The sequence below is a fragment of the Alternaria burnsii genome (genome assembly GCF_013036055.1).
Source record: "Alternaria burnsii strain CBS107.38 chromosome Unknown 715, whole genome shotgun sequence".
Classification (NCBI taxonomy): Eukaryota; Fungi; Ascomycota; class Dothideomycetes; order Pleosporales; family Pleosporaceae; genus Alternaria; species Alternaria burnsii.
In genome coordinates this window covers 693,417-720,553 of record NW_024066116.1, presented here as the reverse complement: position 1 = coordinate 720,553, position 27,137 = coordinate 693,417, and the positions used below count along the sequence as shown (strand labels likewise).

Below are 27,137 nucleotides of genomic sequence, written 5' to 3'. Positions count from 1 at the left end.
AACTGATGGTTTCTAACGCAGGCATAGCAAATAAAACCTGTTCCCACATGATATCGAGAGCGTGCCCGTTCCATCTTGGCACTGGCTTACATGCATTACGTGCATAGAAGCGATGTTTGCCTAGCGGTCATGTCCTGTACGTAGGTATCCGTCTATTCGCCCTCTCCAGCATCACCGTCTATGCTCACCGAACCCTCTAAGCCCGTCTGTCTCAGCTCAGGCCAACGGAAGGAAGAAACAGCATTATATTTGGGCATCGTTTACGCAGCCTCCCATCTCTTGTGTAACATCTTTCGCGTACCAGCAGACCATAGATTGTGGTTGACCATTCGCGCTTTACTCAATATTGTGAATCTACTAGGATCAAGCGAGCACATAACAAAATGTCTCAGATAAGCACGCCGCTCAGTCGCACAGCCGTTGATCCGTTCTCTCCATCGTTGAATCAGGATCGACAACTCTCACAAGCCGACTTCGAAGAATTGTTTGGAATAGCTGATTCAGCACAGCCTGTCTTCTTGTCAAACGACAGCGACATATTTGAGGAGCTCGGCTATACATACGAAGAAGACTGTATAGTACCCGCTGATTCACAAAATCCCTCCGCGATCTCGACGCCCAATTTTTCCGACTACGACTTTGGCCTGAACGCCCCAGTGTACCCGACCCCTGGGCCAAACTCACCACATCCGTACCCACTAGAGCTGCAACGAGTTCGTCCAGCGACAGTTGATCAGCAAGACTACAATCACCGTCCCCATCCTACACGATCTCAAAAAAATAATGCCTACAACTATCCAGCACAGCTGCCACAATGCTACGGCCATCGTCGTCGATCGTTAAGTACTAGCGACGCGAATCGGATCGCTGCAAGTAATAGCATCAACAACCCAACTTTCATTCGCCTTCAAGCACCACGCGCGAGATCGAGTACACCAGAACACAGGAGAAGGAATGGTCTATACTACCGGCATGGAAGGAGTGTAAGTCAAGGTCTCGCGCAAGGAGACAGACCAACGAATCCGACAAGTACACCATACCGTATCTACAGTGACTCGTTGGTAGGCGGCCTGTTGCCAACACCCATTGGCACACCACTAAACGAGTTGGCCGACGTTGAAGAATTGAATTACCGCACTGGCACAACTATTCATACGATCCACTCGGAAGGTCCGGTGTTTCGACACATGAGACGCCCCGACGAAATGTCACGAAGCAGGCGTATCATTGAGATTGGCGCTCTCGTCGTTTCCAATCGCTCCAAACTGGACCCTAGACTTGAGCCGCTTAGTCCGACCGCAAATCGCGCGCGAATCTTGGAGAAGTTGGGCGATGTCGAACAACATCTTAGAAACAAGGAAGGTAAAGAAGCACTCCCGGCGTGTATGACGATTCGCGTTGCGCTGTCAAGGAGCATGAACGCTAAGGATGTGGATGTAGCGGACAATGCAGTGGGAGTCTGTTCAGAAGCGTCCGGAAAGGAGTGCCTGGAAACGCAATGTGATACGTACAACGATCATGACGATAACGAGATCATGGAAATGTTGATGAGAGAGAATGGCGTTGATGGACAAGATGAAGTAAATGGAATAACAAAATGAACACTCACTACATTGCAGGCTCTCTATACGCAAGCGAGTAGCTCACCCATGATACAAGAACATTGGATACATGTGTCTACAATATTGATCCTCGAGCGTTCATGGAAAGGGAAGAGTTGGCGACGGCGCTTGAGAGGGCAACCCTTGACAGCAAGTGTGTATATTGATGAGTAGAATGAACACTATGAAAGAGTTCGTCCAAAATCTAGTCTACTCAGCCAATGCAACTAAAACCAGAATTACGCGTCTTATACAAAAAGTGGAATGCAATTGATGCAGCTCGTATTCCAAACACGCTAACTCGCGCCTTCACATGATCCAGGATGTCGCCCCACTCGCCTCGGCTTACATACACTCAGCTCAAACGTGTCAACATGCGCAACATCTCTTCAACCGGATCTTCATATTAATTATCATGATATTCCAGGTAGCACCTCTCATTGCGGCTTTCGCGATCGTACGATTCGTAGCTGCGGAAGTTGCGCCGGAGATCACCACCGTTGCAGAAGGCTACAACGTGATTGCCAAGCTCCCATGTATTGGCTGCCCATTCCTACACCAGGACACGTCGCAAGGCAGCGATGCGCCATGGACTGAGAGAAGAGATGATAACGCTCTGGTGATTGCATCTTACTTCTGTAAGAATGACTTTGCAGGCTGACGTTCTCCAGCTGCTGAACATCTCTCTCCCCTACGACTCAGCGTACTTGAGCATCAACAATGCTCCACTGCTAGCAGACTCAAAGATTCTGCCGCGGATGTACGTCAATCAGGTCTTGTTGGACACATCGAAAGACGATGTTGATAAGCTCGTTGAATCCAATCAGCTCGACAACCTTGGAGGTGCTTACTTTGGCGCTTCGTACTCCTACTCCTTGCGTCATCTCAAAGAGTCGAACGCGCTACTGTTCTACTTCGATGTCATGGAGATGTGGACTGATCTGACCTCTCCACATCTTACCGTCATCATGGACAAGGAGGAGCAGAAGGTTTTGGAAGTCGTGCTTCTACAGCGTCCCTTGCTCTCAGCTGGCGACCATGCGAGCGCGTACGAAATCATCCGTGCTTCACTTGTTCCGCGTAAAAATATCAAAAACCCGATGAAGATGCACATGTGGTTCCACGACTGGGACGCCAATGGCAAGAAAGGCACAGCGACACATATGGTCAATTCGGCGTCGTCATCCTTTGTCGACTACATCAGCTCTGGCATCTGGTCTTTGTTCATATTTATTCTTGCAGTTATGGCGCTGTTCGTCATCGTGTGTTTGTTTATCATCTTTGGGTGTGGATTGCATAAAGACGACTACGAACAGGCGCAGCATGGCAAACGCAAAAGCGGTGGAAGGAATGATATAGAGTCCGTGCGGAGGTTCAGGACACCCGAAGAGCTGGGACTCAGAGGCAGTGGAAGGGTGGTTGGAGTTGGGAAGAGCGATTGATGAATTGGGGTGTAGAAAGCCATGAGCCCGTCATCGATTATGGAAGACTCGCCAATCCACGCGTTCTAATAGTGTGCACTCGATGCAGGAGAATTTCGAGTATCGTCGCCTTTCTCTTGTCCGCCTCGGAAATCCTGCTTTGAGATTCATCGCATCATGTTCCCACCAGCTAGCGCGTCAACACGGTTACACGGAACCCACAAGTAAGAAACCCCCTGGGAAGATCATGCCACAAGCGAACACATCTCCCGCGCTCACATCTCCACCACAATGACACCGTCACGAGCGCGACGATCTTCGGTGCCCAAGCAATTAACTCAAATAGAGGGCAAACAGAAAAGCATCTGGCTACGATGATGGTGTCGCTTGTGCTATTGGCTAGCGACGTCATTCCGAACTCTCCGCGCCGCTAAACGTCATTCGACCAAGCTCAACGCAGCATCGCGACTCGCACCGTACTCATTGATTGCACGATCTACGTGGAGGCTACGTTTAGTCACATGGCTAAACACCAGGCCAGAAGGTTGCTGGGTCTCGATGCACGTCAACGTTGTCAGAGTCTGACAGTAACTCATCGTCATGGCCTCGGCTTGTGAGGTATGACCGCATAGATTTGGTTGATGTGATAAAGTCTCTTGTGTTTGCATCCAGAGACGCAACATTACTATAGCAAAATAATCTGAAGAATTGGTCTTGCCCAGGCGCTGTCCTGCGCATCCGTCCAGCTCGCACAATGGCCATCACAAACACCACCAGCACCGTCCAGGCCATCTTCTCCCTCCATGTCGTTACAGCAGGAAGTGCCATCATCCTTCTCCTGGTGGCCCTTGCTTTGTTCGGTCGTCAGCTTGCTGGTGGACCAGGCCGCCCACGAAGATTTATGAAATTTACCAGGTCAACCGAGAAGAGGCACAGGTACTATCTTCCAGTCTCTCTTACTTAGACTTCACAGCTACTGATACACGAAATAGCTCTATGGGAACTCAAATTTTCCTCATCACCGGTCTCTTCACCCTAATGATCGCCTACGCAACACAATCCTCCATCGTTGCCCTTCAATCCCGTCTGAACTCACCCTTCTACATCACATCCGCATACTCCTACCCCCAGTACACTGCGCCATTCGGCAACAATGACTCCATCAAATATGGGAAAATCATCTCCATCCTTTCCTTCCTCTACCAATGCGCCATGATCATCATGAATGCGTGCATCGTAGGCGCCATCTGGATCCACGCCAACCACGTCCAGAACAACGGTACCGGTATCAAGGAACCTGGTTTCCTATCTTGGGTTTGGAACGGGTTCTGGATCTTGGCTCTCCTTGCTCTTGGATTCGCGAGTTGGGCTGTTGGTCTTGCAAGGCGTGGTAGCGGTAACAGTGCGCTTGCGTACCCCAGTTTGATTCGCAGTGACTATGTTGTCCGAACATTGTACGTTACCTACGTCGCTGTTGTTATTGCGGCTTCGACTAGTGCGACGCTTGAGGCAGTGCTGTGCTGGCTTGGTATCAGGAAGAATGGCGTCACTGGTGTAAGTTTACTCCTCTTGTGCGCATAAGCATTTGCTGACAACTTCTAGAACCGCTCCAAGTCAGCTCTTACCCGCTTCGTCTTCCTCGTAACGCCTCTTGTTTGGGCCCGCAACGCCTTCTCCATTGCGCAGCTGGTACTCATCTACAAGAACGTGAATAGCTATTCGCGCACTACCAACCAGGCTCTCGCTTTTCTCTTCATCATCTTCGGCGAGCTGTGCGATCTTGGCATCCTCGCTTTGGTACTTCTGGGCGCCTGGAGCTTTGGCCGCAAGGGCGAGCAAAGGCCCGAGGTTGTCAAAGATGCGCGTTACAGCGAGAGCATGAGGGACAGCTCTTATGCGGGCAACCGCGGAAGTACTTACCTCGACGGACCTGCCGGACCTACTTTTGAGGAGGGTAGAGGTCCCACCTATGTTCCCCACGTCAACTAGTAGGGATCAATAATGATTGTATGAGGAGTATTTATTGTGAGAGGAAAAATGTTTTTGAAGCGTTGTAAGCGAGCCAGCAAGCGAACAAGTACATAATGATTAATGTAATGAAGTTCTTCAACCATACCTCCAATTTTGTACTATGTGATATAGGGCTTGGTGTAAGAGTCCAAGACGGTACGGTGTTCGAGCACGATGCATGATGAGGATAGAGAACGTTTGATCGTAACACGGAGAAGTGAGAGCATCACCCATATTTCTTCGTATATCTAGACTCATTGACATGAACGTATCCGTAGACTACACAGCGCATTCCGAAGATATCCCTGCTTGTTTTATGTGTACGTCATGCTGCAGCCTGCATCCCACTTCCGTTGTGGATCGAGAGGAAGAAGACACAGCGCACTTCTTCTCATGTGCCACAATTTTACCGAAGACATAAGATGGTCCAGCCTTTAAATTCTTAAGCTCATTGACTCCGCCCAAGTGCTTGGTTCTGCAACCTGTGAGTTAGGAGAGAATGGGCGCGGATTTGGTGATGTTATGGCGTTCATGTCAGCTAATGTAAGCACTGAGGGAAGTGCCTGTCTAAGTTCTCTAGTTTCGTTTTATAGCATGCCATGTCGTCATGGAAATGGTATTTGCAGCTCGTCTCCCAGCTATCAAGCACCTGTTCAGTTCTTTTCCTCCAGACTCATCGTTCCGTTGCCCAGTCGCCGTGTATAACAAGGTGCAGAAGCGTCATCGCGGTACTACGCGTGGCAGTGGATGGCAGTCACAATATAGCTTCATATTTATTGACATACAGCTGCGTGATTTAGATGACAAATATGTTATCTTTTACCTCACTCAGATCCCAGCGGACCTGGCATCACATGTTCCATGAATGATCACAAGTAATTGATCAAGAATGCATGCATTTCCATACGCTCACTTGCTAAATCAAACCGTAAACACAAGAAAAGAAGCCGCTGAACAAAGAGAAGCGTGCGCGCCAGATCAACGCCCACGCTGGGTATCTTACAAACATGCAAAGTTCATGCCATACTCAGACGTATCCAGAGGAAAGAAAACCTTGCCAATCATTCCACGTCTCAAGACCGCATCAAGCGATCCAAAAGTTTCAAGCATATCCTCTCATCCTGTCCTCACCATAGAAGAAACCACTTCCGCCGAACCCTTCTTCCTTGGGTGTCGCCCACACGTCTGGCGTCGCGACATCATCGTAGCTCGGCTTCCGCGCCAGTTCCTCAGAGTAAACGCTCGAATCATCATTACCCCGTCGCTGGTCTTTGCCATGGCTGTTCTGACCGTAAATCACATTTTGGTCATGCGTTGGAGCTCTTGGTGTAGAACAGCTTATCCGCTGATCTTCACTCGAGATTACCAACGTATCAGGAGAAGGAGTAGGATACGATGGTGAGGTAGCGGTCGCTGAAGCGATGAGTTTGTTGACCAGAGCATGGAGATCGGACACGTCATGTTGAAGAGTGCGAACTTGTGATTCCAATGCCTTCCTGGCGCCCCTCTCGTGTCTGAGCGCTTCATACACGTTTCGTAGCGCTCGCGCATTCTCCTCGTTGCTGCCCGTATTGGGAACGGGAGGCACCGCTAGAGTTGGGGAACCAGGCGCAGGCTCTGGATCAAGAGTCTCGCTACTTGATTGATGAATGGGCTCCTGGTGAATGCTGGGCGCTGCTCTGGAGTGAGATCGTGAATGAGAACCGGATGCGGATACGCTCCGATTCCTTGATCGCAAGTTACGAGGTGCGTTTTCGAGAATGATGGTTTGCCGGTTGTTGCGGGATGACATCTGACGGGTAAGCGATTCGAGGTTAGAGTACCTGTGTTCGAGATCTTGAACGCGGTCCTCAATGGGCACGCGATGTTGACTCTTGGCTGGCGGCGGAGGTGGTGGGGAGACGTCTCTGACTTGAGGTGACTCTGGAATAGTCTCCTCTTTGGGTCCAAACAGCGCATTCTTCAGGTCGCCAAAGTTGAAGGCCGGGACTGGGGGTTGCTCAGCGTGCTTCTGCTCGCGGTCCGGCTCTTCGGTGACCGGAGTGGGGGTCTGCGAGTCGTCCGCCTGGACGAGCGTCGCGCTCATTTCGTTAAAAGACTCGTTGTCTGGTTCACGAATCATGGGCTCCTGCGTCGGCACGGTGCGAACGGTCTCCACCGTTTTCGCCGTTTGCGGTCTACTGTAGATGCTGCCGGACATGTAGCTCTCCCGCCAGAACTTAATCTCCGCACTTCGTCCTCTCTCCGTCGACGCGCGTTCTTTGGCGAGACTATGAAGAGCATCTGCGCTTCTCGATCGTCGTCTGTCGTGTCTTGAGGCCACCGTTTGAGTGGGGCTGGACACGGCGATACCAATACCTGGAGACATCTCATCTTCTTCTACCCTTTCATCCCACGCTGATAGCTTCTCTCGGGGCTCGTCCAAACTGCGCCGGTGAGTGATAGCACTTGGAACAGTGGGTAGTGTCGCTCTCCGGCGACCGAGATCGGGCCTATCCATGTCGAAAGTGAGATACTCCTTGGGTGGACTCGCTGGTGGGGCATTCACGTTCATGGGATAAGGGAGATGCTGGCCCAACGGGTGCAATGGCTGTAGCTCCTCTATTGGCAGATCTGATATCCGAGGACCGGCAGGCGGTGTCCTCGGTTCTCGCGGTGGTGTTGACCTCAGCAGACCAGGATCCTGTCCATCGTCAGAATTGGATCGTCACAGTGTTATCGCAGACTTACGCTGTGGTGGTAGCTATGACCACGCTGCATCGGTTCTTCCTCGTGATCTTCCCGGTCCGGGCTCTTTCGTCCGAACATCTTCCGAAATACATTTCTGAGCCCGCTCTTGCGCTTCTTCTTCTGCGCAGCCTTACTGGCGCTCTCTGGCGTCGAGCGAAAGGGAGTCGGGGATGCAATTGAAGTCGACGGCACAACGCTTTCGCGTTGTACTTCGTTCAACTGTCTCACCTGTGGTGGGGATCTTGAAGAGATGGGTCGCTCAGGAACAGCGTCATCGCGTTGCGTCTGCTCTCCGATCGGGTTCGATCGCAAAGCTGACATGTGCTGTTCAGGCACAGGTGGGGGTGACTGCAGCGGTCTTGGCGGAGTTTGCGAGCGTTCATACTGATCTACCGGCGCGTCCTGCGGCTGCAATGTTCGGTCCAGCACGCCATTCTCTGCGTACTCTTTCTCTTCCTCTTCGTTCAGCGGCACATCTTCGGTGATTGGGATCGGCCCGCTAATCTTCAAGTTCCCTCTCCTGATGGCCTCAGCTTTCCAGCTAGAGCGCTGCAAAGGCGAAGGCGACGGCGCTGACGCACTCATATCAGCGAGGACAAATCCTTCTCGTTGAAGCATATGGATGCAAGGCGACGTTTTTGATTCTGATTGTTGGCGGATGCGGTTATGCGGACGAGTCTTGGAGATTGCGATTAGGCGAAGTTTACCGGGATGACCCAGCGAGCGTTGATGTTCTCGACTACCATCACCGATGTTGCGAAATCAATTGATGGGTAAGAAGCAAAGCAAAGGCGGACCGGAGCGACAAGCGCGGCAAATGTTCCTCCTCCTCCTAAAATAGATGCAAGCAAGCAAGCGAAGAATAGGCAATAAAAGAATTAACAACGATAGCCCCCAAGAGTCAAAAGAAGCGAACTCGATCAGAAAGAGTGACGAGGTTAAACAAGAGAGACGTGCCACAGACGACGCAACAGGAACAGCAGCAAAAGAACGGGGGGGAAAGAGGCGTTCTTTAGGGTCTATGTATCAGACGGAGAGCGTCATGTACCCTTTGGACAAGGGTGCCAATAGAGTGGGGAGGGTCAGTCGGATGGGGGGTGTCGCGGCGGGAAGGAGGAAGCTATTATTGATGGCGCATTTGCGAATCAAGCAGTATGACCGGCATTACCTTTGACCACTACACAACGGGGGCTGGGGGGCTGCAGTCAAATAAAGGCCTGATCGCTGCTGCACAAGCGTTGCATTTGCATGAGAGGCCAACAAGCCGGTCGACGGCGCGAACGAACGACGTGCATGTTGTTGGATATGGGGCCGTGGGGTTTTGGGTACAGTACAGCTGCATATTTTGGCCAAAGCGGTACACTGTTGCAATCGATACACGTCCGTTGGATGCACGCACGCGCAGGCGCGCTCGGCCATGGCCTTGTTCAGCCTGTTAAGCCCGTCTGAAACATGCTGCTAATACGTCTTGGACCTCAGCTACCCTGTCGAGCTCCCAAACCTACCACTTGTCGAGGGAAACGCCATTGGAGATGCTAGTAAAGCCGTCGCAGAGCTAATCCTCCTGTATCTAGAAATAGCGGCTTTGCAGCACTGGCCGAGGCGTTCCACGAACCCTCGTCTTGTCGCGTCGAGGTCTGAGCGCGCGAGAGAATGCATGGGGACGCCAGGACGCATGTCATGGACCCTCGGCCGTACAGACTAACACAAATCCTTGCACCAGCCTGCATTAACGTGTTTGAGACTGTCTGCGGACTAACTCCGACCATGGGCTGATTGGGGCGCGTCGCTCTAGCCCGCACTACACCGTCTATCTCGCATGTTTGGTACTCTACTGCCTCTACTGCACGCGTTACTGTTGGCCATGTGTGTTGATGTAAACGTGAATAATAGGGGAGGCTGGTCGGCAGTAAGCGAGGCGTTCTGGAAGAACGTTGAGAGGAGCGACGTGGCCAGCACTCGGCGCCGTTTTGATCAACCTTTCTGCCCGCGCGCTGAATACTTCGATAGTCGGACAGTGATTGCGCCATGTATTGATGGTCACGACTCGCCACCACACACACTTTATCCTACACGACACCGTTCACGTCAAGGGTTTGAGGAAGAATGAGCGCATTACTCGCAATCTACTCCGCCGTGCGCCTCCCGATTCCTCTCTTTTCTCTTTTGTGCATGTAGACGCATGCAAGCCTCGCCTCGCCGTCTTACCACCGTAGTCTCCTGCCGCATGCCTCTTTTACCAAGGACATTCGGCGTTGGTGTTTTGGCGCAAGCTTGCCTGTCTCGACTCGCGCTTTGACGCGGAACTACTGCAGCTAAAGTCACGCTGCATACCACAGCTGCAGCATCGCGCTTCGCTTGCGAACCAAACCATAACGCTGAGACCATCTCCTCCCCACACTCACTCCAACCCGGCAGCGAACCACAACTCCGACACTGTTTGTTTGGGAGTCCGTGGCGACAACGCATTGTCACAGCCTCGCTTACTCATACCCCTCATCCGCCCTTCTCTTGGTCCACGTAAACGTCTGCCAAGTTTGGATATCTGAGATCGGCGTGGTCTTCTAGGTGTTGCATCCAGGCCTTGAGGAACTTGGACCCCCTATGAATTCATCAAGTCAGTAACAATGCAAGCCACTTTTCCATGGCAAGCGTATAGGAATCCTCCGCCGTATATCAGGATGCCGAGGGTGTGGTCTGAGTGTGGGTGACGACGAGTTCCCGTGTGATATAGCAGGGGAGCGTGTCACGGCAGTTTCGAGTTACGCGGGTTTCAGATTTGCTTATTCGCAAAGAACATGTCCCGACGCCCACGTTCTCGGGTATGACCGAAATATGCGATGACGAGGAGGGGATCAATTGTGCGACCAACACGGAAGGCGAGCGTTGCGGGGGGCATGGATTGGGAATAGAATGTGGACGTACTTGCTTATTGTGTCCGAGTCTCCTATCACACAAAGATGTCGCTTTGGGCGTGTCATTGCAACTGCGTCCTTCATTAGCCCATCGCACACACTTGCAGCCGCAACTTCATGCGTCGATATTGCGGCGAGTCGGTAGGTTTGACGTTGACGTACCATTGAGCCGTCTCTTCTCGCCCAAGAAGCCCACCTCATGCTCCGGGTTGCTCCGTACCGTACTGACGATGACAGCTTCTTTCTCGCGGCCTTGGAACCCGTCGACCGATCCTAGTTCGATGCCAGGATATGCTTCTTTGAGCATTCCAGCGAGCAATGCGAGCTACCAACGTCAACGGTCAAACCCCACAATCTACATGGATGTCCGGGTTGATGCGCTATGGGCACGAAAGTTGAACAAGGGTGAGAGAGACGCGTACCTGCGCATTGTATGGCGTAACCACCGCAATGTCTTCCGCTTTCACACCAGCATTGATCAGATTACCGACGTGCATCTTCACTAATGCCGCCTCTGCTTCGTTGGATTTACTATCGCCGAGACTCATGCCTTTTCCGCCCTTGCCTATCACACCCTCGTCTTCGAGTTTCTCAGGGAAGTCGCCGCCTTGTGTATCCCAGAAGACTAGCGGTTCTTGCGTATCTTCAGTGTCTTCGACATCGTACTTCAAATCTTTCAGCAAACGATCCTTGACGAAATCGGCTGCGATAAGTTTCGAGTCGTATAGCTCATCAGACGGAAATCGCATGATCTTCTCATGCATGCGATATTGCGTCGTTAGCATACGCTTGATCGACGGGCCATGCAAAGCTAGTAGCCGGTCGAAAAGCGTTGTTTCTAGCGTCATGCCATCGATCGGCTTGCCAGCGGCCTTTTCTGCGTTGTCTTCTCCAGCTCGGGTATCCTTACCGGTACTCTTCTTGGCATCTTTCTTGGCCACTTTTGTTTGCTTTGAGTTGAGAGATTTGATAGTAGGTGGTAATTGTAGATGGTCACCGGCCAGCACTAGCTTACTTGCCTTGACCCACAGCAGAGGCACCCAGCATTGCGCTTCCAAAGCCTGACTGGCTTCGTCTACGATGACGACGTCGAACTCTTGGCCCTTGAGATGAAAGCCTCCTGCGCCATGCAGCGTCGCGAGGACGACTTTACTGCCAGTCACGAGGTTGTTCACGCATCCCTTTTCTCGCTCTCTGTACTCTTGCCGAAGCTCCTTTAGCTCGGTATAGATCTGCCGGCGTTCCTTGGCGTTGCGTGTCTTGCGAATAGACGATTGCTTTTCGTCCATTTCCTTGCGGACGTCTTGGACCAAGGCAGCCGCTTCTGATGTTCGTGTAAGGACATCAAGAGAGTGGTTTAGAACGGATGGTAATAGGCGTGCCGGATGTCCTAGGCGCACCATAGGTACCTTGTGGGAGGCTAGTCGCTCGACGATATTGTCTACAGATATATTGGATGGACCACATACTAGCAGACGGAGCTTCTGCTTGAGCAACTGTAAGATCAACTCGATAAGAGTGTGTGTCTTGCCTGTCCCAGGAGGACCATGGATTAGCGCGACTTCTCGCGAAGCCAGCGCAAATTTAATCGCCTCTTTCTGGCTGTCATTGAGCCCTGGATCGTTCCATTCGAGCTTGTGAAGAGGGTTTGACGGATCATTCAGATCTGAAGGTAAAGGTGTAGGCGATGCTTGGCCAAAGAGTACGCGCATGAAGGGGGTGTACTCTTGATCTCCAAGCTTTTGTAGTCTGCTCATCGTTTGGTTCATCCTATCATGCATAAGTTCAAGTAGCTACAGAAATAATGCATTTAGAAAAGACGTACCTTTTGTAGGTGACGTCGTTGGCCAATTTGACTCTAGTACATATATCAGCCTTGTCGTGTAGAACACAACCGTCCACGACGCGTAGACTAACATCCATAGCTTGCCGCCAGTAGGCACATCTGCATCCTCTTTATCCAGCACGATCTCCACATTCTCCCTGCGCACCCGTAGCACGACCCCCTCGGCGCCCTTCTTCTCTAGCTCTTTCTTTTCCGTCTTCTTTGCGTTCCCGCTAGGCTGGTCCTGGACCGCGACTATATCACCCACACGTATGCCGTGCTCCGGGATATCGGGCTTCTCGCCTTTAGCCACAACTGCCGAATCCAACCCTAGCTCGACCACGGTCTTGCCGCCCAGCCCTGTCCGTATAGAAGACACATTAAGGTTCAGGATGGCGAGGCCAGCGCGTGAAAGGGCGGTAGGCGTGTGCGAGGCGAGAAGCGCGTTTGTTTCGGACAGCTCGGCTTGAAGCTCGGCATCGAGGAGCGTGAGCTGCGATGCCGCGAACGAGGGAATGTCTGTGGATTTCGGCATGGTTACTACAAGTCGCGTATGTAGACGTGGGGTTGTTAGTAGTTAGAGGTCATCAATAGCTAGTCCAAGAGTCCTCGGCAGGATAGTGGGGTCTTGCGCTGATTCAGGCTGAATTCAGCATCATAAGCCTTCTACCATGCGCGACAGAAGAGGGCTGGTCAAGGGCACCGTCACGGTTGATGTGTAGCTGAAGCGTACAAACGAACATTAGCACGACCGGCCGATTTGGAGGACCGTTTCGGCCCAGGTGCCGTTACGTCATGACGCTAGCCTGTTTCAATACATCATCAAAAAGTCCTCCAAGATGCACACACATTTATTCGATATAACATTATTTTTGAAGCATGCAGTACTCCTGGTAGCAAGCGGCTGATGAGGCCGCGGACCGCACCAACAAGCGTAGTACCGACGCGATCTATTACATATCGTTCATATTTCCGAAGCAATAGCCCGTAAAATTGTACCTAAACGAGTGAGCGTACGAAGTCAGTGTATGTTCCAAACAGTTCGCACAGGGATATGACTTACAACCAGAATTCTTTCTGCGCAAAAGGCCCCGTTTCTTGCAAGCCCTGGACGGGTAGGCCAGTTTTATTCCGCGACAACCAGCTCCCTCCAAGGTCCCACTCCGTTGCAAGTCCTACCCACCGACTGCCCATTGGCAACAACCACCCCTGGGTTGGTTTAACGCATGACAAGCTGGTTCCCATATTCCCACTCGTATATACACCGCTGGGATCTTTGTTCGTTTCGAGGCTTGCAATGATGATGAGAGCTATCACAAAGCCTGTGAGAAGAACACTGTAGAGCCTGTACCACATGCTGGAGACGCAGGGTATGATTGTGGTTGTGGTCTGACCACGAAAGAAATAGAACGTGTACAAGATTAGCGATATGGTAATGAATGCGAAGTAAAACATCCCGAGGAGGAACGTTGTCATCGTGTAGCTATACGTGTCTGCTAGAGCTTGGAGCGGGGTGATGATGAAAAGAGCTATTATCCAGACGCCGCCGAACACAAGCAGGAAGGCGATGCGAAAAAAACGGCTTCTCCATGAGTCTGCAGGAGATCTAAACGGGAATGTACAAAGTCAGTATTTGTTTTCAATGCAGTTCCGACAGAGACATTACTGACCGGAACCTGGATGTCTCTGATGGCATCGTTATCAACGGGTCCAACGCTCTAGGGGGATGATCGAGTTCGATGTCATCGTATTTGGCCATAGTACTCTGACGAACAGGCCCTGCTGACTCCGTGGATGAGGTATCTCGCAATCCGGCTCCCTGGTAAACAAAGTCGTCCGTAAGCCAAGCGGCAGCACACAATCGCAAACAACCTAATATGGACAGAGGGAAGAAGAGAGTGTCTACGCCGAACCCGATAGCAACACCAGGAAGTGAAACCCCAGCGACACTACCAACGAGTATGTAGAATGCTGATGCACCCTGAAGTGTTGTGATGACAGTCTTCAACATCGTCAACGAGAGTATTTCAACATGGGTACTCTCTGGATAACGCAAGCAGTACGTAGCAGAAGTCGTGACCATCTCTTCCCCACCATTCCATCCATCCGAGGTCCAGAATATTGCATTGGTAGCTGCTAGGTCATGGCGACTCCACTGAATCGCACGAATGCGCCGATCGGTGATCGCAGCGTATCTCCAGATGATGGATGTAGGATTATAGCTACACAACCGATCGTACCACTTAGGGCGTCGATCAGTAAGATACGACGTCGTAGGCGTCCCGGATATGAGATGCTGAAGCGGGACGACCGTTAGTATTTCGTTGCTGGAAAAGCACGACTCGAGAACAACTTACGGCGATCAAAGGAGCTAGACACAAAGTGAACAACGAGATCCATTCGGAAAACCCGATACATTGGCATTGAAAGCGAAGAGGCTCGATCACGACTGGCATCGTGATTGTGGCGGTAAAAAAGCGCGTTGAAGGAAAATCAAAGAGGATATCTGCTTGTACTTTTCAGGCCCCCAACAACAGGGGGATTGATTACGCGCTTGCAGGCACAGGACGCGATCATTGCTCATGATTGGATCTATGCAAGAGCCGGTTTGTGCCTGTTATCGCAAGAACTTCAAACTCTTTCAGCTCGTGAACGTAAAGTAGCCCTGACATGTTCCAAAGGGCTTCGAGAAGTGCTGTGAACCCGACGTAGGCACGCTATATAACGCCGCGTAGAAAAAGCGGCCCGCGCTTGTAGCGAAAGCTTGCATGGCGCCTCCGCGGGTTCCAGGACAGAACAGGACACTGTACGATCCCAAAGTGCATTTAACCTTAAGGCCCGCTCTTTACCCAGATCTTGACACAATGCATAACCTTGCACAATCATCTCAAGAATGAAAATTTTCTATGCTCATTGGTGGCGGGATGGCAGCATGCGGCGATCGCATCCATCTACTGTCGTGCGGCTGAACTGTCATGCCGAAAATAGCGAGTGGAGAGCGGAGACGAGGCTGACATGGTGGAATCAACTCCAAAGGCAGCCTGATTTCATCTTATGTGCCATTCTAGAATGATTTAGCACGAAGGCCTCTCGGATAACCTAATTGCGATTGTAGGCATATTCTGGTAAGATCCAGAAAGTCCTGATCGCAAGTAAAGTTTGAGGGCTCTTCTAATTGAGTGTATGGCTTAGTAACACTGCACTAGCTTCTAATCCCAACACGATCTCTACGCAACAAAGCTTTGAACATCCATCTCACCACCAGTGTGCGCACTCTCGATATCGGAAAATTGAGAGCACTCTTTTCAATCTTTCTTTGCCCCTTCACTGAGCTTTCGAAGTGCATGCCGACCACGACAAGTCATTTGTTCTGGTCCTCTCACCCGATTTCGGGGAGCCCACCTCTCTACCGATGCCACGGCAACTCCCGTTGACCACGATTTGTGAGACTGTTCAATACGGAGAATACGCTCCACTAGTGCCAAGAGCTATTGTTGGCTTCAAAGCGATCGGCCACCAGGCTGTGCCTAGGTATACCGAGTTTGACGTAGCTCGCTGAGTCCTCCAGACCACCCTTAACATTCTCACATGTAATCTGATGTTGCGCAAGCTTTACGGCGCACCGAGGTTCTGCTGTGGTCAGCGAGGCGTCGAAGAGGAATGCATTGGGCGATAGATTGGCCGAAATCGTGGGGAAATCCATCTTGAATACCCCGCATTCTGTCCACGCGGTACCAAGTAATCACCCATGAATGGCAGCATCTCCGTCAACAGAATACGAGCCAACGACTTCCGGCTGGTCTCCGGACAGATCGAAGACGACGATTCAGTCGATACACCATGTACCGGGAAAATGCATCCGTCTGCGTCTCGGCAGTTTACATCACCCTTGGCATTGAGATCCTAAACCAGGCGCCTTTGCAGTACGCATTTGGCGGATGTTGTATTTGAGTCAAATCGATTGCCGTTGAAGATGCCGAAAGGAAAGATCAGACGGGCGATGTTTGCAAAGACTCGCGTCGTTACAAAACTAAAAATTACCTAGGCATGATCTGTGTCGTGCGACTCGTCCGCTAAATGCGCCGACACCTCATGATCCACCACCTAGTGGATAGGCGCCGGGAGTCAGCTACCAAGAGCCCAAGCCTATTCAGGCTCTTTCCCCTGGCCGATTTTTTCAATTATGTTTCCTGATAGGTTAAAATTGATTACCTCTACGCACCACATCATTCTTACAAGGCTGTCAGAGCTCACTTCCACCATAAGGAGCGCGATCTGCGACCCAAAAATCCGGCAAGATGTTATTGGAGCATGGGTATATCTGCAGCCACGGAGTACATCGAGCTCGTGTTTATTCTTCCCGATTAATTCATCGACCGGACGCAATCGACGTGGGTACCGTCCGAGGTTCGTTGCGAGAAAAGCTGTTCCTGGCTTGTGACATCTGCTCTACCGAGATGGTTAAGTATCGCGTGTTGGATAGTGTTGGTAGAAGCAGTCTTCAAGAGCGAAATCTTCGTTTGGTTCGAACAACAGGAGTCAAACACATACTCACCTCAACATGAAGCTCACAATACTCCTACCATTGCTTCCTTTGGCTCTTGCAGTCCCAGCACCTCTGGAAAGGCGTGCAAATCCTACCGTCATTGCTCCTTCACCTCAAGCTACCGTTGCTGGGACCAGCATCGCGAATGTTGAGTCTTTCAAAGGCATACCATACGCACAGCCTCCGATTGATCAGCTGCGACTGAAACCACCTCAACCATTAACTTCCTCCCTAGGAAAAGTCGATGGCACTGGCATTCCGAAAGCATGCCCACAATTCTTCTTCAGCATAGACGAGAGAAACATTCCAACCAACGTTCTGGGAACCATATTGAATCTGCCACTCCTTCAAACAGTTACCAATGCCGGAGAGGACTGCCTCACTGTCAATGTTCAGCGGCCAGCTGGTACAAAGGCTGATGCCAAACTTCCCGTACTATTCTGGATATTCGGTGGTGGTTTCGAACTTGGATCTACTGCAATGTACGACGGAGCCAGTCTTGTAGCCGAGTCAGTTGCTCAAGGCAAGCCTATCGTCTTTGTTGCGGTAAACTACCGTGTGGGCGGGTTTGGCTTCATGCCTGGAAAAGAGGTATTGGAAGACGGTTCAGCCAACTTAGGGCTTCTCGACCAAAGGCTGGGCCTACAGTGGGTCGCAGACAACATCGCTGCGTTTGGGGGTGATCCCGAGAAGGTAACAATCTGGGGTGAGAGTGCAGGTGCTATTTCTGTACTAGATCAGATGATGCTGTACGACGGCGACAATAACTACAAGGGGAAGCCGCTCTTCAGAGCTGGTATCATGAACTCGGGCTCGATAGTACCAGCCGGTCCCGTGGACTGTCCCAAGGGTCAGGCTATCTACGATAGAGTGAGTTCTTGTTCTTAATGGAAACAACGATGAACCATCGCTAACCACCACAGGTTGTCGAAGCAGCTGGATGCGCTGGCTCCGCCGATACTTTGGCATGTCTCCGTACAGTTCCATACACGAAATTCCTCAATGCCGCAAATACTGTTCCTGGTATCTTGAGCTACTTTACAGTCAATCTCTCCTATCTACCACGACCAGATGGAAAAGCCCTAACAGCATCCCCCGATGCCCTTGTCAAGGCTGGAAAGTATGCCAAGGTGCCTTTCATTGTTGGCGACCAAGAGGATGAGGGTACCCTCTTTGGCCTTTTCACTTCGAATCTTACCACCACCAGTGAGGTCACGACGTACCTCTCAACCATCTTCTTTAACAATGCTTCGCCAGCGCAAGTCCAACAATTGGTCGGCAGTTACCAAACTATCACGGAGGACGGATCACCTTTCCGAACTGGCCTCCTTAACAACTACTACCCGCAGTTCAAGCGCATTTCCGCTATCCTTGGCGACGTGACATTCACTCTTACACGTCGCGTTTTTCTAGAAGTCGCCGCGCAAGTCAGCCCTAGTGTGCCGTCATGGTCCTACCTTGCGACGTATGATTATGGCACGCCTATCCTAGGGACATTCCATGGCTCGGATATCCTTCAAGTCTTTAATGGAATCTTGCCAAACAACGCCGCCAAGTCTATCAGGGGTTACTATTACTCCTTCATCTACAACTTGGATCCCAATGAGGGAAGTGGACTGATGAACTGGCCAAGGTGGAGTGAAAGCAAGAAGTTGGTGAACTTTGGCGCGAACAGCAATAGCTACCTGGACGATGACTTCAGGAGTGATACATATAATTTCCTGAAGGATAACGTAGCGAGTTTGAGGGTTTGATCTGAAAGGTTTGATATTCTAGCGATACCAACACTTGAAAGTTGGTCACGACGGCAAACGAAGTACATGAAATAAATCATTATCTCATATATTATTAGTTATTACCAGTGTTGCTCTAGTATCCACCACCTAGTGTTGGTTGCAAGCCATACGGCCCGCTCACATGGTCCACATTCTTCATGGACAGCGAATCGCCCAGTGCCTTCTCGAGCCTGTCACCAATCTCTTTGTCGACCTTGGCAAACATTTCTAGTTGTCCTTAGCTTATGGGTTCTCAAGGTAGTGTCTCACAAAGCAACTTACTGATCGATTCCTTCTGCACCTGCGGCAACGCCTTCTTCATGTGTCCGCTCAAGTTGTCGATGAAGATCTGGTCATCACCCCACTTCTTGTACAACGCCCACAGATTACGCGGCTGCTCAAAATCCTCATCCGTGACCTCGGATGTGTATGAGCTCACTTCACCAACCCACTTGTCGTGCGCAACATCCGGTGGGCCGGACTGAATCTTACGGAATGAGGAGCGGACGTAGTCGGGGTCGGCACCATAGTTTCCATCCATCCGCATAGGACCGTCGCGTTGGTAGGGACTGTAAACGTTCTTGGCCCTGTTGCATGGCAGTTGTTGGTAATTTGGACCAACACGGTAACGGGCCGCGTCTGGGTAGCTGAACATTCTTGCTTGAAGCATGATGTCTGCTGATGGACCAATGCCAGGTACTAACGTGCTTGGCGAGAAAGCCGCTTGCTCAACGTCTTGGTGGTAGTTCGTAGGATTCTTGTTTAGCGTGAGTTTGCCGACTGGAATGGGCGGGTAGTCCGCGTGCGGCCAGATCCTAGTAGCATCGAAAATATTCCAGCGGTAGTTTTCTGCCTCTTTGGGATCCATAACCTGGAGCATCATGGTCCAAGTGGGAAAGTCACCATTCTCGATCGCATTGAACATGTCCTTAACATGGTAATCTGGCTCTTCGCCTGCAAGTCGCGCTGCATCTGCAGACTTCATAGTAACGTTGCCAGCATCAGGCTTGAAGTGGATCTTCACGTATTTGAAAGATCCGTCTTCAGGTTTGCCGAATTTGAAAGTGTGAACACCGTACCCGGTGATGTTTCGCAGAGATTCCGGCACGCCTCGGTTGCCAAACAATTGCATAAGCGCATGCATTCCTTCCTAGACGTCGTTAGACTGAGTTGACCAGATGACAAGACGTATCAAAGGTGCGACTCCGACGTGACGAGTAAACCTACCTGGTTATTGTTGTGGAAGTCCCAGAACATAGTAGAGTCTGGGACATGCGTCTGCGGGTGTGCTTGATGGGAACGATTTAGAGATGGGAATTTCACGGGATCGCGGATGAAGAAGACGGGTAGGTCATTTCCAACCATATCCCAGTTTCCTTCGTCGGTGAAGAACTTCAGTGCCCATCCTCGAATGTCGCGGACGGTGTCTGAAGATCCCTTCGATCCAGCGACGGTAGAGATACGAGCTAGGACTTTAGTCTTCTTTCCGACCTTGTTCAGGAAGTTGGCGGATGTGATGTGCGAAATGTCGTGAGTGACTTCAAACTCTCCCCATGCTCCTGCAGCCTTTGCATGTACAACTCTGCAAAGCATCAACGTGTGAAGCATGTATTAGATCGTGCGTTATCAACATACCTCTCTGGTATCCTTTCGCGGGGAAAGTGCGCAAGCGTCTCAATGAGCTGAGTGTCTGAGAGTAGAGCGAGACCACCACCTTTGAGCGGCGAGCCTCGAAGTACCGTTTGGGCTGTTGGATCTTGGATAGGACGTCCTACATGCTTGTGAGCGACTGACTCAAGAATCACATACAAGGGCTTTACCTTCAGCCAGAGTATATACTGGCGCATCGGTGTTTTGCTGCAATAGGTCCGTTAGCTACGATTTAACCAACATCAAGGTGCACACATACGGAAGCCATCTTTGTATGTACAAAAGTGCTGTCTATGATTGTCTTTAATAGAGCTTTTTTGCTAGAGAATGGGCGCCATTTTTATGCAAATATTCCAGGCTGGTAATTGTCGTGATGAAGTCATTCTCGACGCGTACTCGTAGATCTAAGACAATTCTTTGGTGCGTCATTCTTCTGTAAGATACAGGTCCATTACCTATCCCACTACTCGTTGTGGGACTGTCCCCCTGTCAATATTTGCGGTACCCTCTTTGCCATCGGCGTATTGGAGGAAACTTTCTCGTAGACACCCAGAGCTTAGGTAGCCAGAGATAGCGCAGATCCGCGGGTTGCGGTCTTCTGGAGCATGCTTGCTGCTGATGACTATAGATGACTATGCTACGCGACGCGGCATGCGCGTTGGAAGTCGCTCAAACACGGCTGACTGGGGGAATGACGGTTGTGCTCCAGATGATTGGCCGAGTCACATCGGACTTATCATGGAGATGACACGGATTTGTGGTGGAGCTAGATTATCTGGGTACAGTCTCCCGCACGCCCCCAAGGCGGGGTCGCTGTAAGCAGAACATCGCGAAGAATCACGTAACCAATTGTAGAACAAAGAAGTTAATTCGAAGCGAACAAAGCTCCGCCCACGGGCTTATCCCAGGTTTATGATCAGGCTAAAAAGAGGGTTGAGAGGGCAAGAACGCTACGACGCCTACACGCGCCGGTGCGCACCAAATAGCCTATTCCTCACACGCCAGAATCATCCTGCAAGATACCCAGACTGGCTATGAGCCTTCCAGCCATCACAGTTGCTCTTCAACGCATCATGGTCGGTCAACCCTGCAATCCTGTCATACTGCACCAGGAACTGTATCGCAAATCCCTCGGACATGTGTCAGCCTGTGTAGATGTTAGCACAGCGATTTGATTGCAAATGGAGAGGAAAACATACCAATGTGACATTGCATAAGTCGTGACGAGGTAGCCCGAAGCTGGCGGCATGGCGGTGTCGCGATGCGGCGGGTTGAGCTTAGGAGGAACATTATCGGTGTAATCTCCCATACCCCGTGCAATGACGAAGAAATCGTGTCCATGACAATGAATGGGGCGAGGTACTCCGATAGTGATCCTAATGACCTCACGTCTAACAGGAAAGCTATAGAAAGAAGGGATTGCATGTCAGCAGATTCGACAGGTTCTAGAGCATAAGAAAATATGTTGTTGCTACAATTCAGTTTCTTATCAAGTGATACACATGACTCAATGTTCACAGAAGTTGTAACTTGGCCTCTGCCATCCTTTTCCTGAGGTCTGGACGAATGCGCTTCTTTCCTGCATCAGCTTCTTACGATGTTCGCTCGCTTCTTCAGAACTCATGGGAAGCGAGTGCTTGTCATCATCAAAATATTTGCGCACGAAATCCATGAGCTCCTCAGGAAGCTGGGCTTCTCTAGCAGCAGAAACGCTAGTAAATCCTCCCTCTGCGAACAGGTTTATGAGCTCTGGGGGTAGCTTTGACAATGCTTCTCCACGTGCCCTATCGTTCGATCCAAGGAGCGAATCGGCGTACCAGTTCATCTGTTGAGGTGGGACGTTTGCTGTCGAGATGATGCGTTTTGTGGGATCGACAAGCCATAGTGCGATGAAGCGACGATGACCGGGCTTTGTGGGGTCGATGAGCTTGAAAGGTGAAACGCGGTGTTGGCTGTTGCAAGCATTAGTCAAGGCCCACATTCGAGCATGGTCAGAATCAACTCACAAGACATTGGGAAAGGCCAACAGCCTTCCTTGGCGCGTCTGGACGTTTCCATAATTCTGCAAACATGGCGAGCCGCCGCCACCCAAGTTGGTGCCATATACCGCCTCCATCCAATGATAGGCGTCTTGTCCAACAGGGTAGTCATTGTCATCGTTTATGTGATATGAAGTCTGCATACGGAACGAAAGGCTGTTGTCGGTGATGTTCTCGCTGTCCAAGTAGTAGAGAGCTGTGGCGCAGATGTTCTCGTTCATTTGCCCCTCGATATGCCATCCGCCTACGGGAAATTCAGGCTTCTCGGGTGTGAGCTCGATCGACGCCATCTTGACAATGATCTGGAGTCCCGAATCGCGATACCTGTCAGCAAGACGCTTACCTGATTGTGGAATGTAGGATACGTCATTGAAGGGAACCGGATGCAAGCGAGGTTTGCGGACAGCCTGCCACTTGGCTTCCAACATAGCTTCTGCACGCTCCTCCTCAGTTTCATAATATTCAGGGTCGTAGTCATGATCCCTCAACTGTTCTTCGCTGACCTCTGCATCAGCACACGCTTCCTTATGATCAGGAATCCAGTTCTCCTCATTCTCATCGCTATCAAAGCGGTAGGTTAGCCAGCTACAAAAGTGTCAAATGTTTGATGAACTTACTCAGGGTTATCGGGTTTACCTGTACGGGTATCCATACGGCCGGCTCCTTCAAATTTGTGATAGCCGACTGCCAATCTCAAGCACTGATCCCACAAAGGGAGCGATGTTTCGACCAGCTTCTCGATGGTACGGTATATCTCGGAATATTTCGTAGGGTGTAGATTGTTGATGTAGCTGGTGAATTTTACAGTGCCATCGTTCTGGAAAGCGACGTTGGCTGGTAGCCATTGGTACGTGTTCGACCAATACTCAGGCGGAATGTTAGAGCCCCCAGTGCCGTAGCTGAAGCGGTCGCTGTTTGAAAGTTCAACAGGGGGTTCTTGTGGAATGATCTCACCCTTGCCAGCCCAGCACTCAATGGCGTCCGCCACACCGACGTGCTCTTCACTAAAACCACAACTTCGGCCGTACACTAACGGATACATGGATGGATGTACTAGATCCTGCACCATATCATCCGAATTCGGATGCCAGTCAGGAGAAACAGCGTGGTCCGACTTCAGCTCGTCAAAAGCCTTGCGCAGATTTGCGTGTAGCTCGCTCGTAACAAGCGTGTCAGATTTCGCCACAGATGCGCACGCATCCAGAGATGGAATAATGCCCGACTGTTCAAAATACTTGGCTTTGCTACGAAGCTCTTGAACACACTGCGAAAGATGAGTAATGAATTCGAAACTTGGGCAAGAGGTAACGTACAGTGTCAAATGTATTCTCGTCTAGAATATTCTCCAATTCGCATTTGCACCTATCGTTGTGAAGCTCGAGTTGATTATCGTCATGGGTCCAATACTGTCTCTTCGCACCAACGGCCAGTTGCCAAAAGTGATCATCGGGAATGGAGAGGGCCTCCTTACGCCACCTAGCGATGATAGCGTCATCGAACACCTTCTTGTGCCAATCGACTTTGTCGGTAAGCTTCTCCATGATGTCCATCATAGCGAGCTCCCGAACGGTGATGATATCCGAATCGCTCCCATAGCAATTGCTATGGGAGCCAATGGGATAGAAGCCGTAGTTCCGCCATTCCCAGTTACGAAGAGGAAGTCCAAGCCCGGGATATTCATTCTTCGGTTTGCTAGAAGTCTTACCCATTGTCGTCATTGAGCGAGTACGAGTCGTAATGTCAGCCAGGTTTGTTCGAAGTGTGTAAAACAGGAGTTGGAAAACCGGACCCCTTTAAGCAAAACAAAATTGACTACCACGTTCTGGAACTGCAAGAGTCGATGATGCGCTAGCTCAGGCAGCTTCATGCTGCCTGGGATGGTGGAGCGGGGAAGGGATATTTTCCAGGTTGGGCGGTTGGAGGCCTAGCCTTTGCCTATCCTGGATACGCCACATAAGAGCACAGAACTAGGTGCGAAGGGGTCCACATCTCGAATCATCAGGTTTTCGGGAGTAAGACATTTGCATGAATTCGCTGGCAGTATTGAAAGAACTCGGCCTAGCTTGCGAGATGGGAGGTGAGATGGGAGGTGAGATGGGAGTCGGTGTCTTCGCGTAGTATTGAACGCGCTGCGCGTTGGAACGCGTTTCTGGATAAACTGGCCCCACATTTGCCTGAGGTCGCGTCACCACAATACGCTTACTAAAGTCCTCTGTAGAAATACTGCAATTTAAGCTGAAATCTTTAGTGTCTCTGCCTCTGCCTCATAGAGCAGCATCCGGATTGCTTGACATTCTTTCGCCCGCTATGATCATCGGGAGTTATGCACAAAGGAAGTTGAAGATCGTCCATAAGTGGATGGAGTATGGATAGCCTGGATGACAGCGGTGCATGCACAGACCACACTACTTATAACAGCTCGATGGCTACGGTAGAATCAACCCAGATAAGAACACATCGAGAACCAACTTCCTATGTGGTCCTCAATCGTGCTTCGTGTATAACTTGACATACTTCACATGCTCGTTGCCTTGCGCATCTTCGTAGCGTTCACTGACGATCTTGTATCCACCAAGTTTCGGCCAGATTTTCGTCCAGCATACCCAGTAGAATCCACCCAGAAGCAGGACGCTAACACCAACAATCGGAAACACGTAGTATGGGTAGCCATCTGCGTTCCAGTCGCCATCCGGAGGAATAAAGGGGACAAGCGCGAGAAAGATGTTTACAGCCAAGTAAAGAACGGCAACGGGAAGATAGGTATGCCATGGCGACTCCCAGCGTTCACGTTTGTTGTAGTGTAAGTAGATCAGACCAGCGGTGACGAAACCGTTGATCCATGCGCCGGGATAGGTATACAAATCGGTGATGAAGTTGTACGCAGGACCAGCAGGAGGTGCAACAAGCACGATAACTGTAATTAGCCAGTGGAGAAACAACGCCGTTGCAGGCGCGTTGAATGGCTTGTTTGATGCCCTGTAGAAGTGAAGGGGCGAAGTCAGTGTATGTTTCATGTGCATCTCGCAATCAAAACTTACCAGAATCGGCTCCATGGTAGCAGGCCCTCCTTCGCGAATTCTTGGTTAAGCCGCGAGTGGGCAAAACTAACTGCGAGCACATTGCCCAAGTTGCTAAGGGCTACAAAGGCCGGGAGACTTCGCGCCCCAGCGCTGTTACCGAAGACATTGCGGAAGAAGAGACCAGCCACGATGACCTCACTCTTTGCAAGGTCGGATTTGGGAATCGCAGCAAAGTAAGCCACATTCGCGAGGACATACAGGATGGTAGTTCCGCCAATTGCTAGCGGTGCTGACCAAGCCAGGGTTTTCTTCGGGTTCCGTATTTCGCCCAACACATAGTTGGCGTTTTCCCAACCTTTGTACGAGTAGACGATACGAAGCAGAGCTTGACAGTATTCGTAGGAGCCACCGCCACCGTAGCCATCACCAACTTCTAGTCTGAATGCATTGTCGAAATTGTGCGGTTGCTCTATCTTCAGATGGCCGGCCAAGGCAGCGAAGCCTGAAAAGACGATGAAGAGGAGAATGAAGACCTTGAACACGCCGAGGATGCTGAAGAGACGGATGCCCCATTTTGGAAATGTCGCATGGAGGCCGACAGAAAAGGTCACGCAAGCAATGGCTATGCCACGCGCCGCCCAACCATCGGGTGCTTCCGAGCCAGAAGCGAACAGTACGTAGCGTCCGAACGCCAAGGAGTTACCGGATGAGAAGCCGAGCAAAAGCATTTGCGATGCAAGAACGCATGTTGCGAGATACTTAGGATGACGATAGACGCGCTCCAGATAGTTCTTTTCGCCACCTGAACGTGGAATCGCAAGTCCAAATTCCAAAAAAACACCTGCCACAGCATTAACGCGACTTGCTCAGTTACAACCCGAAATCCAACCTACTGAGCCCACAAAACGTGAGAACACCGCCAATAATCCATAGGAAGAGCGATACGCCGACAGAGCCCGTCACAGCGAAGATACCGGAAGGAGTAGAGAAGACTGTACACCGTTAAGCAGATACTCGAGCGAATATGCGTGGTGGATACGTACTGCCGGTACCGATCATCTTATTCAGAATCACGAAAACCGTGGCTGTGTAGCCTAGCTTCTGAGAGTCATCGTACACATAAGCATTGTCTTCCTGTACACTACCATCTTCGTAAACTGGCGGTGGGGGTGAGGTCTCGTCGTTTGTGTACCGCGCAACCTTTGCGTCGTCGTCAGGAATCGCGGTCATGCTTAGCCTTTGCTAAGAGCACCCTTAGCTCGCGTCAATTTGGTGATCGAAGTACCGCCGATGGCTTCCAGACAGAAGTTGCGCGAGCGACTGACAACCACTAGATAGCCGGGGTCTTGTAGGGTCATATAGCCTTCTGTAATGGCGCGATAACATCGTTGTAGCATGCCACGCGAAATTAATTGCGAATACACTCCTACCATGTCGCGATCAGCAGGCGCTGTAACATAATGAGGCTTGAGTTGCTTGTGGTGTTCAGAGCTGACCAGTTCCAAGAACCCTGAACAGGAAGGTGAAGCAAATGGTTGGTTCGATTGTCTTGGTAGATCCTCTCAACGATGCGCATAAAGGTCAAGGGCGATGTCGTGATCGCTG

At 50.9% G+C, this 27,137-nt stretch overlaps 7 protein-coding genes across 7 annotated transcripts; 3 read left to right on the top strand and 4 right to left on the bottom strand.

The window, feature by feature from the left end:
- Positions 1 to 383: 383 nt before the first annotated feature.
- GT037_007385 (uncharacterized protein) lies at positions 384 to 3,043 on the top strand (the record flags this gene model as incomplete). Its single annotated transcript, XM_038932432.1, has 5 exons — positions 384 to 753; positions 947 to 983; positions 1,052 to 1,580; positions 2,029 to 2,220; positions 2,273 to 3,043. The coding sequence occupies 5 exons, from the start codon at positions 384 to 386 to the stop codon at positions 3,041 to 3,043; spliced, it is 1,899 nt and encodes a 632-aa protein (XP_038784920.1).
- Positions 3,044 to 3,776: 733 nt separating this feature from the next.
- Positions 3,777 to 5,011, top strand: GT037_007384 (uncharacterized protein; the record flags this gene model as incomplete). Its single annotated transcript, XM_038932431.1, has 3 exons — positions 3,777 to 3,958; positions 4,015 to 4,576; positions 4,625 to 5,011. 3 exons carry the CDS (start codon positions 3,777 to 3,779, stop codon positions 5,009 to 5,011), a joined length of 1,131 nt encoding a protein of 376 aa, XP_038784919.1.
- A 1,123-nt stretch (positions 5,012 to 6,134) lies between these two features.
- Positions 6,135 to 8,347, bottom strand: GT037_007383 (uncharacterized protein; the record flags this gene model as incomplete). Its single annotated transcript, XM_038932430.1, has 2 exons — positions 6,135 to 7,715; positions 7,763 to 8,347. The coding sequence occupies 2 exons, from the start codon at positions 8,345 to 8,347 to the stop codon at positions 6,135 to 6,137; spliced, it is 2,166 nt and encodes a 721-aa protein (XP_038784918.1).
- A 1,911-nt stretch (positions 8,348 to 10,258) lies between these two features.
- GT037_007382 (dna-binding protein smubp-2) lies at positions 10,259 to 14,513 on the bottom strand (the record flags this gene model as incomplete). Its single annotated transcript, XM_038932429.1, has 7 exons — positions 10,259 to 10,364; positions 10,688 to 10,709; positions 10,840 to 11,002; positions 11,100 to 12,447; positions 12,503 to 12,535; positions 12,595 to 13,042; positions 14,375 to 14,513. 7 exons carry the CDS (start codon positions 14,511 to 14,513, stop codon positions 10,259 to 10,261), a joined length of 2,259 nt encoding a protein of 752 aa, XP_038784917.1.
- Positions 14,514 to 17,063: 2,550 nt separating this feature from the next.
- GT037_007381 (lipase 3 precursor) lies at positions 17,064 to 18,802 on the top strand (the record flags this gene model as incomplete). Its single annotated transcript, XM_038932428.1, has 2 exons — positions 17,064 to 17,918; positions 17,972 to 18,802. 2 exons carry the CDS (start codon positions 17,064 to 17,066, stop codon positions 18,800 to 18,802), a joined length of 1,686 nt encoding a protein of 561 aa, XP_038784916.1.
- Positions 18,803 to 18,917: 115 nt separating this feature from the next.
- On the bottom strand, positions 18,918 to 20,698 carry GT037_007380 (catalase-domain-containing protein; the record flags this gene model as incomplete). Its single annotated transcript, XM_038932427.1, has 5 exons — positions 18,918 to 19,051; positions 19,106 to 19,973; positions 20,051 to 20,405; positions 20,459 to 20,594; positions 20,644 to 20,698. Coding segments are annotated over 5 exons (1,548 nt in total), but the record flags the coding sequence as incomplete, so codon positions are not given.
- A 917-nt stretch (positions 20,699 to 21,615) lies between these two features.
- GT037_007379 (high-affinity methionine permease-like protein) lies at positions 21,616 to 26,762 on the bottom strand (the record flags this gene model as incomplete). The annotated part of the gene is made up of 10 exons (XM_038932426.1): positions 21,616 to 21,620; positions 21,673 to 21,876; positions 22,070 to 22,425; positions 22,480 to 23,073; positions 23,130 to 23,776; positions 23,826 to 24,303; positions 25,027 to 25,488; positions 25,551 to 26,373; positions 26,426 to 26,524; positions 26,576 to 26,762. 10 exons carry the CDS (start codon positions 26,760 to 26,762, stop codon positions 21,616 to 21,618), a joined length of 3,855 nt encoding a protein of 1,284 aa, XP_038784914.1.
- Between the last annotated feature and the right edge of the window lie 375 nt (positions 26,763 to 27,137).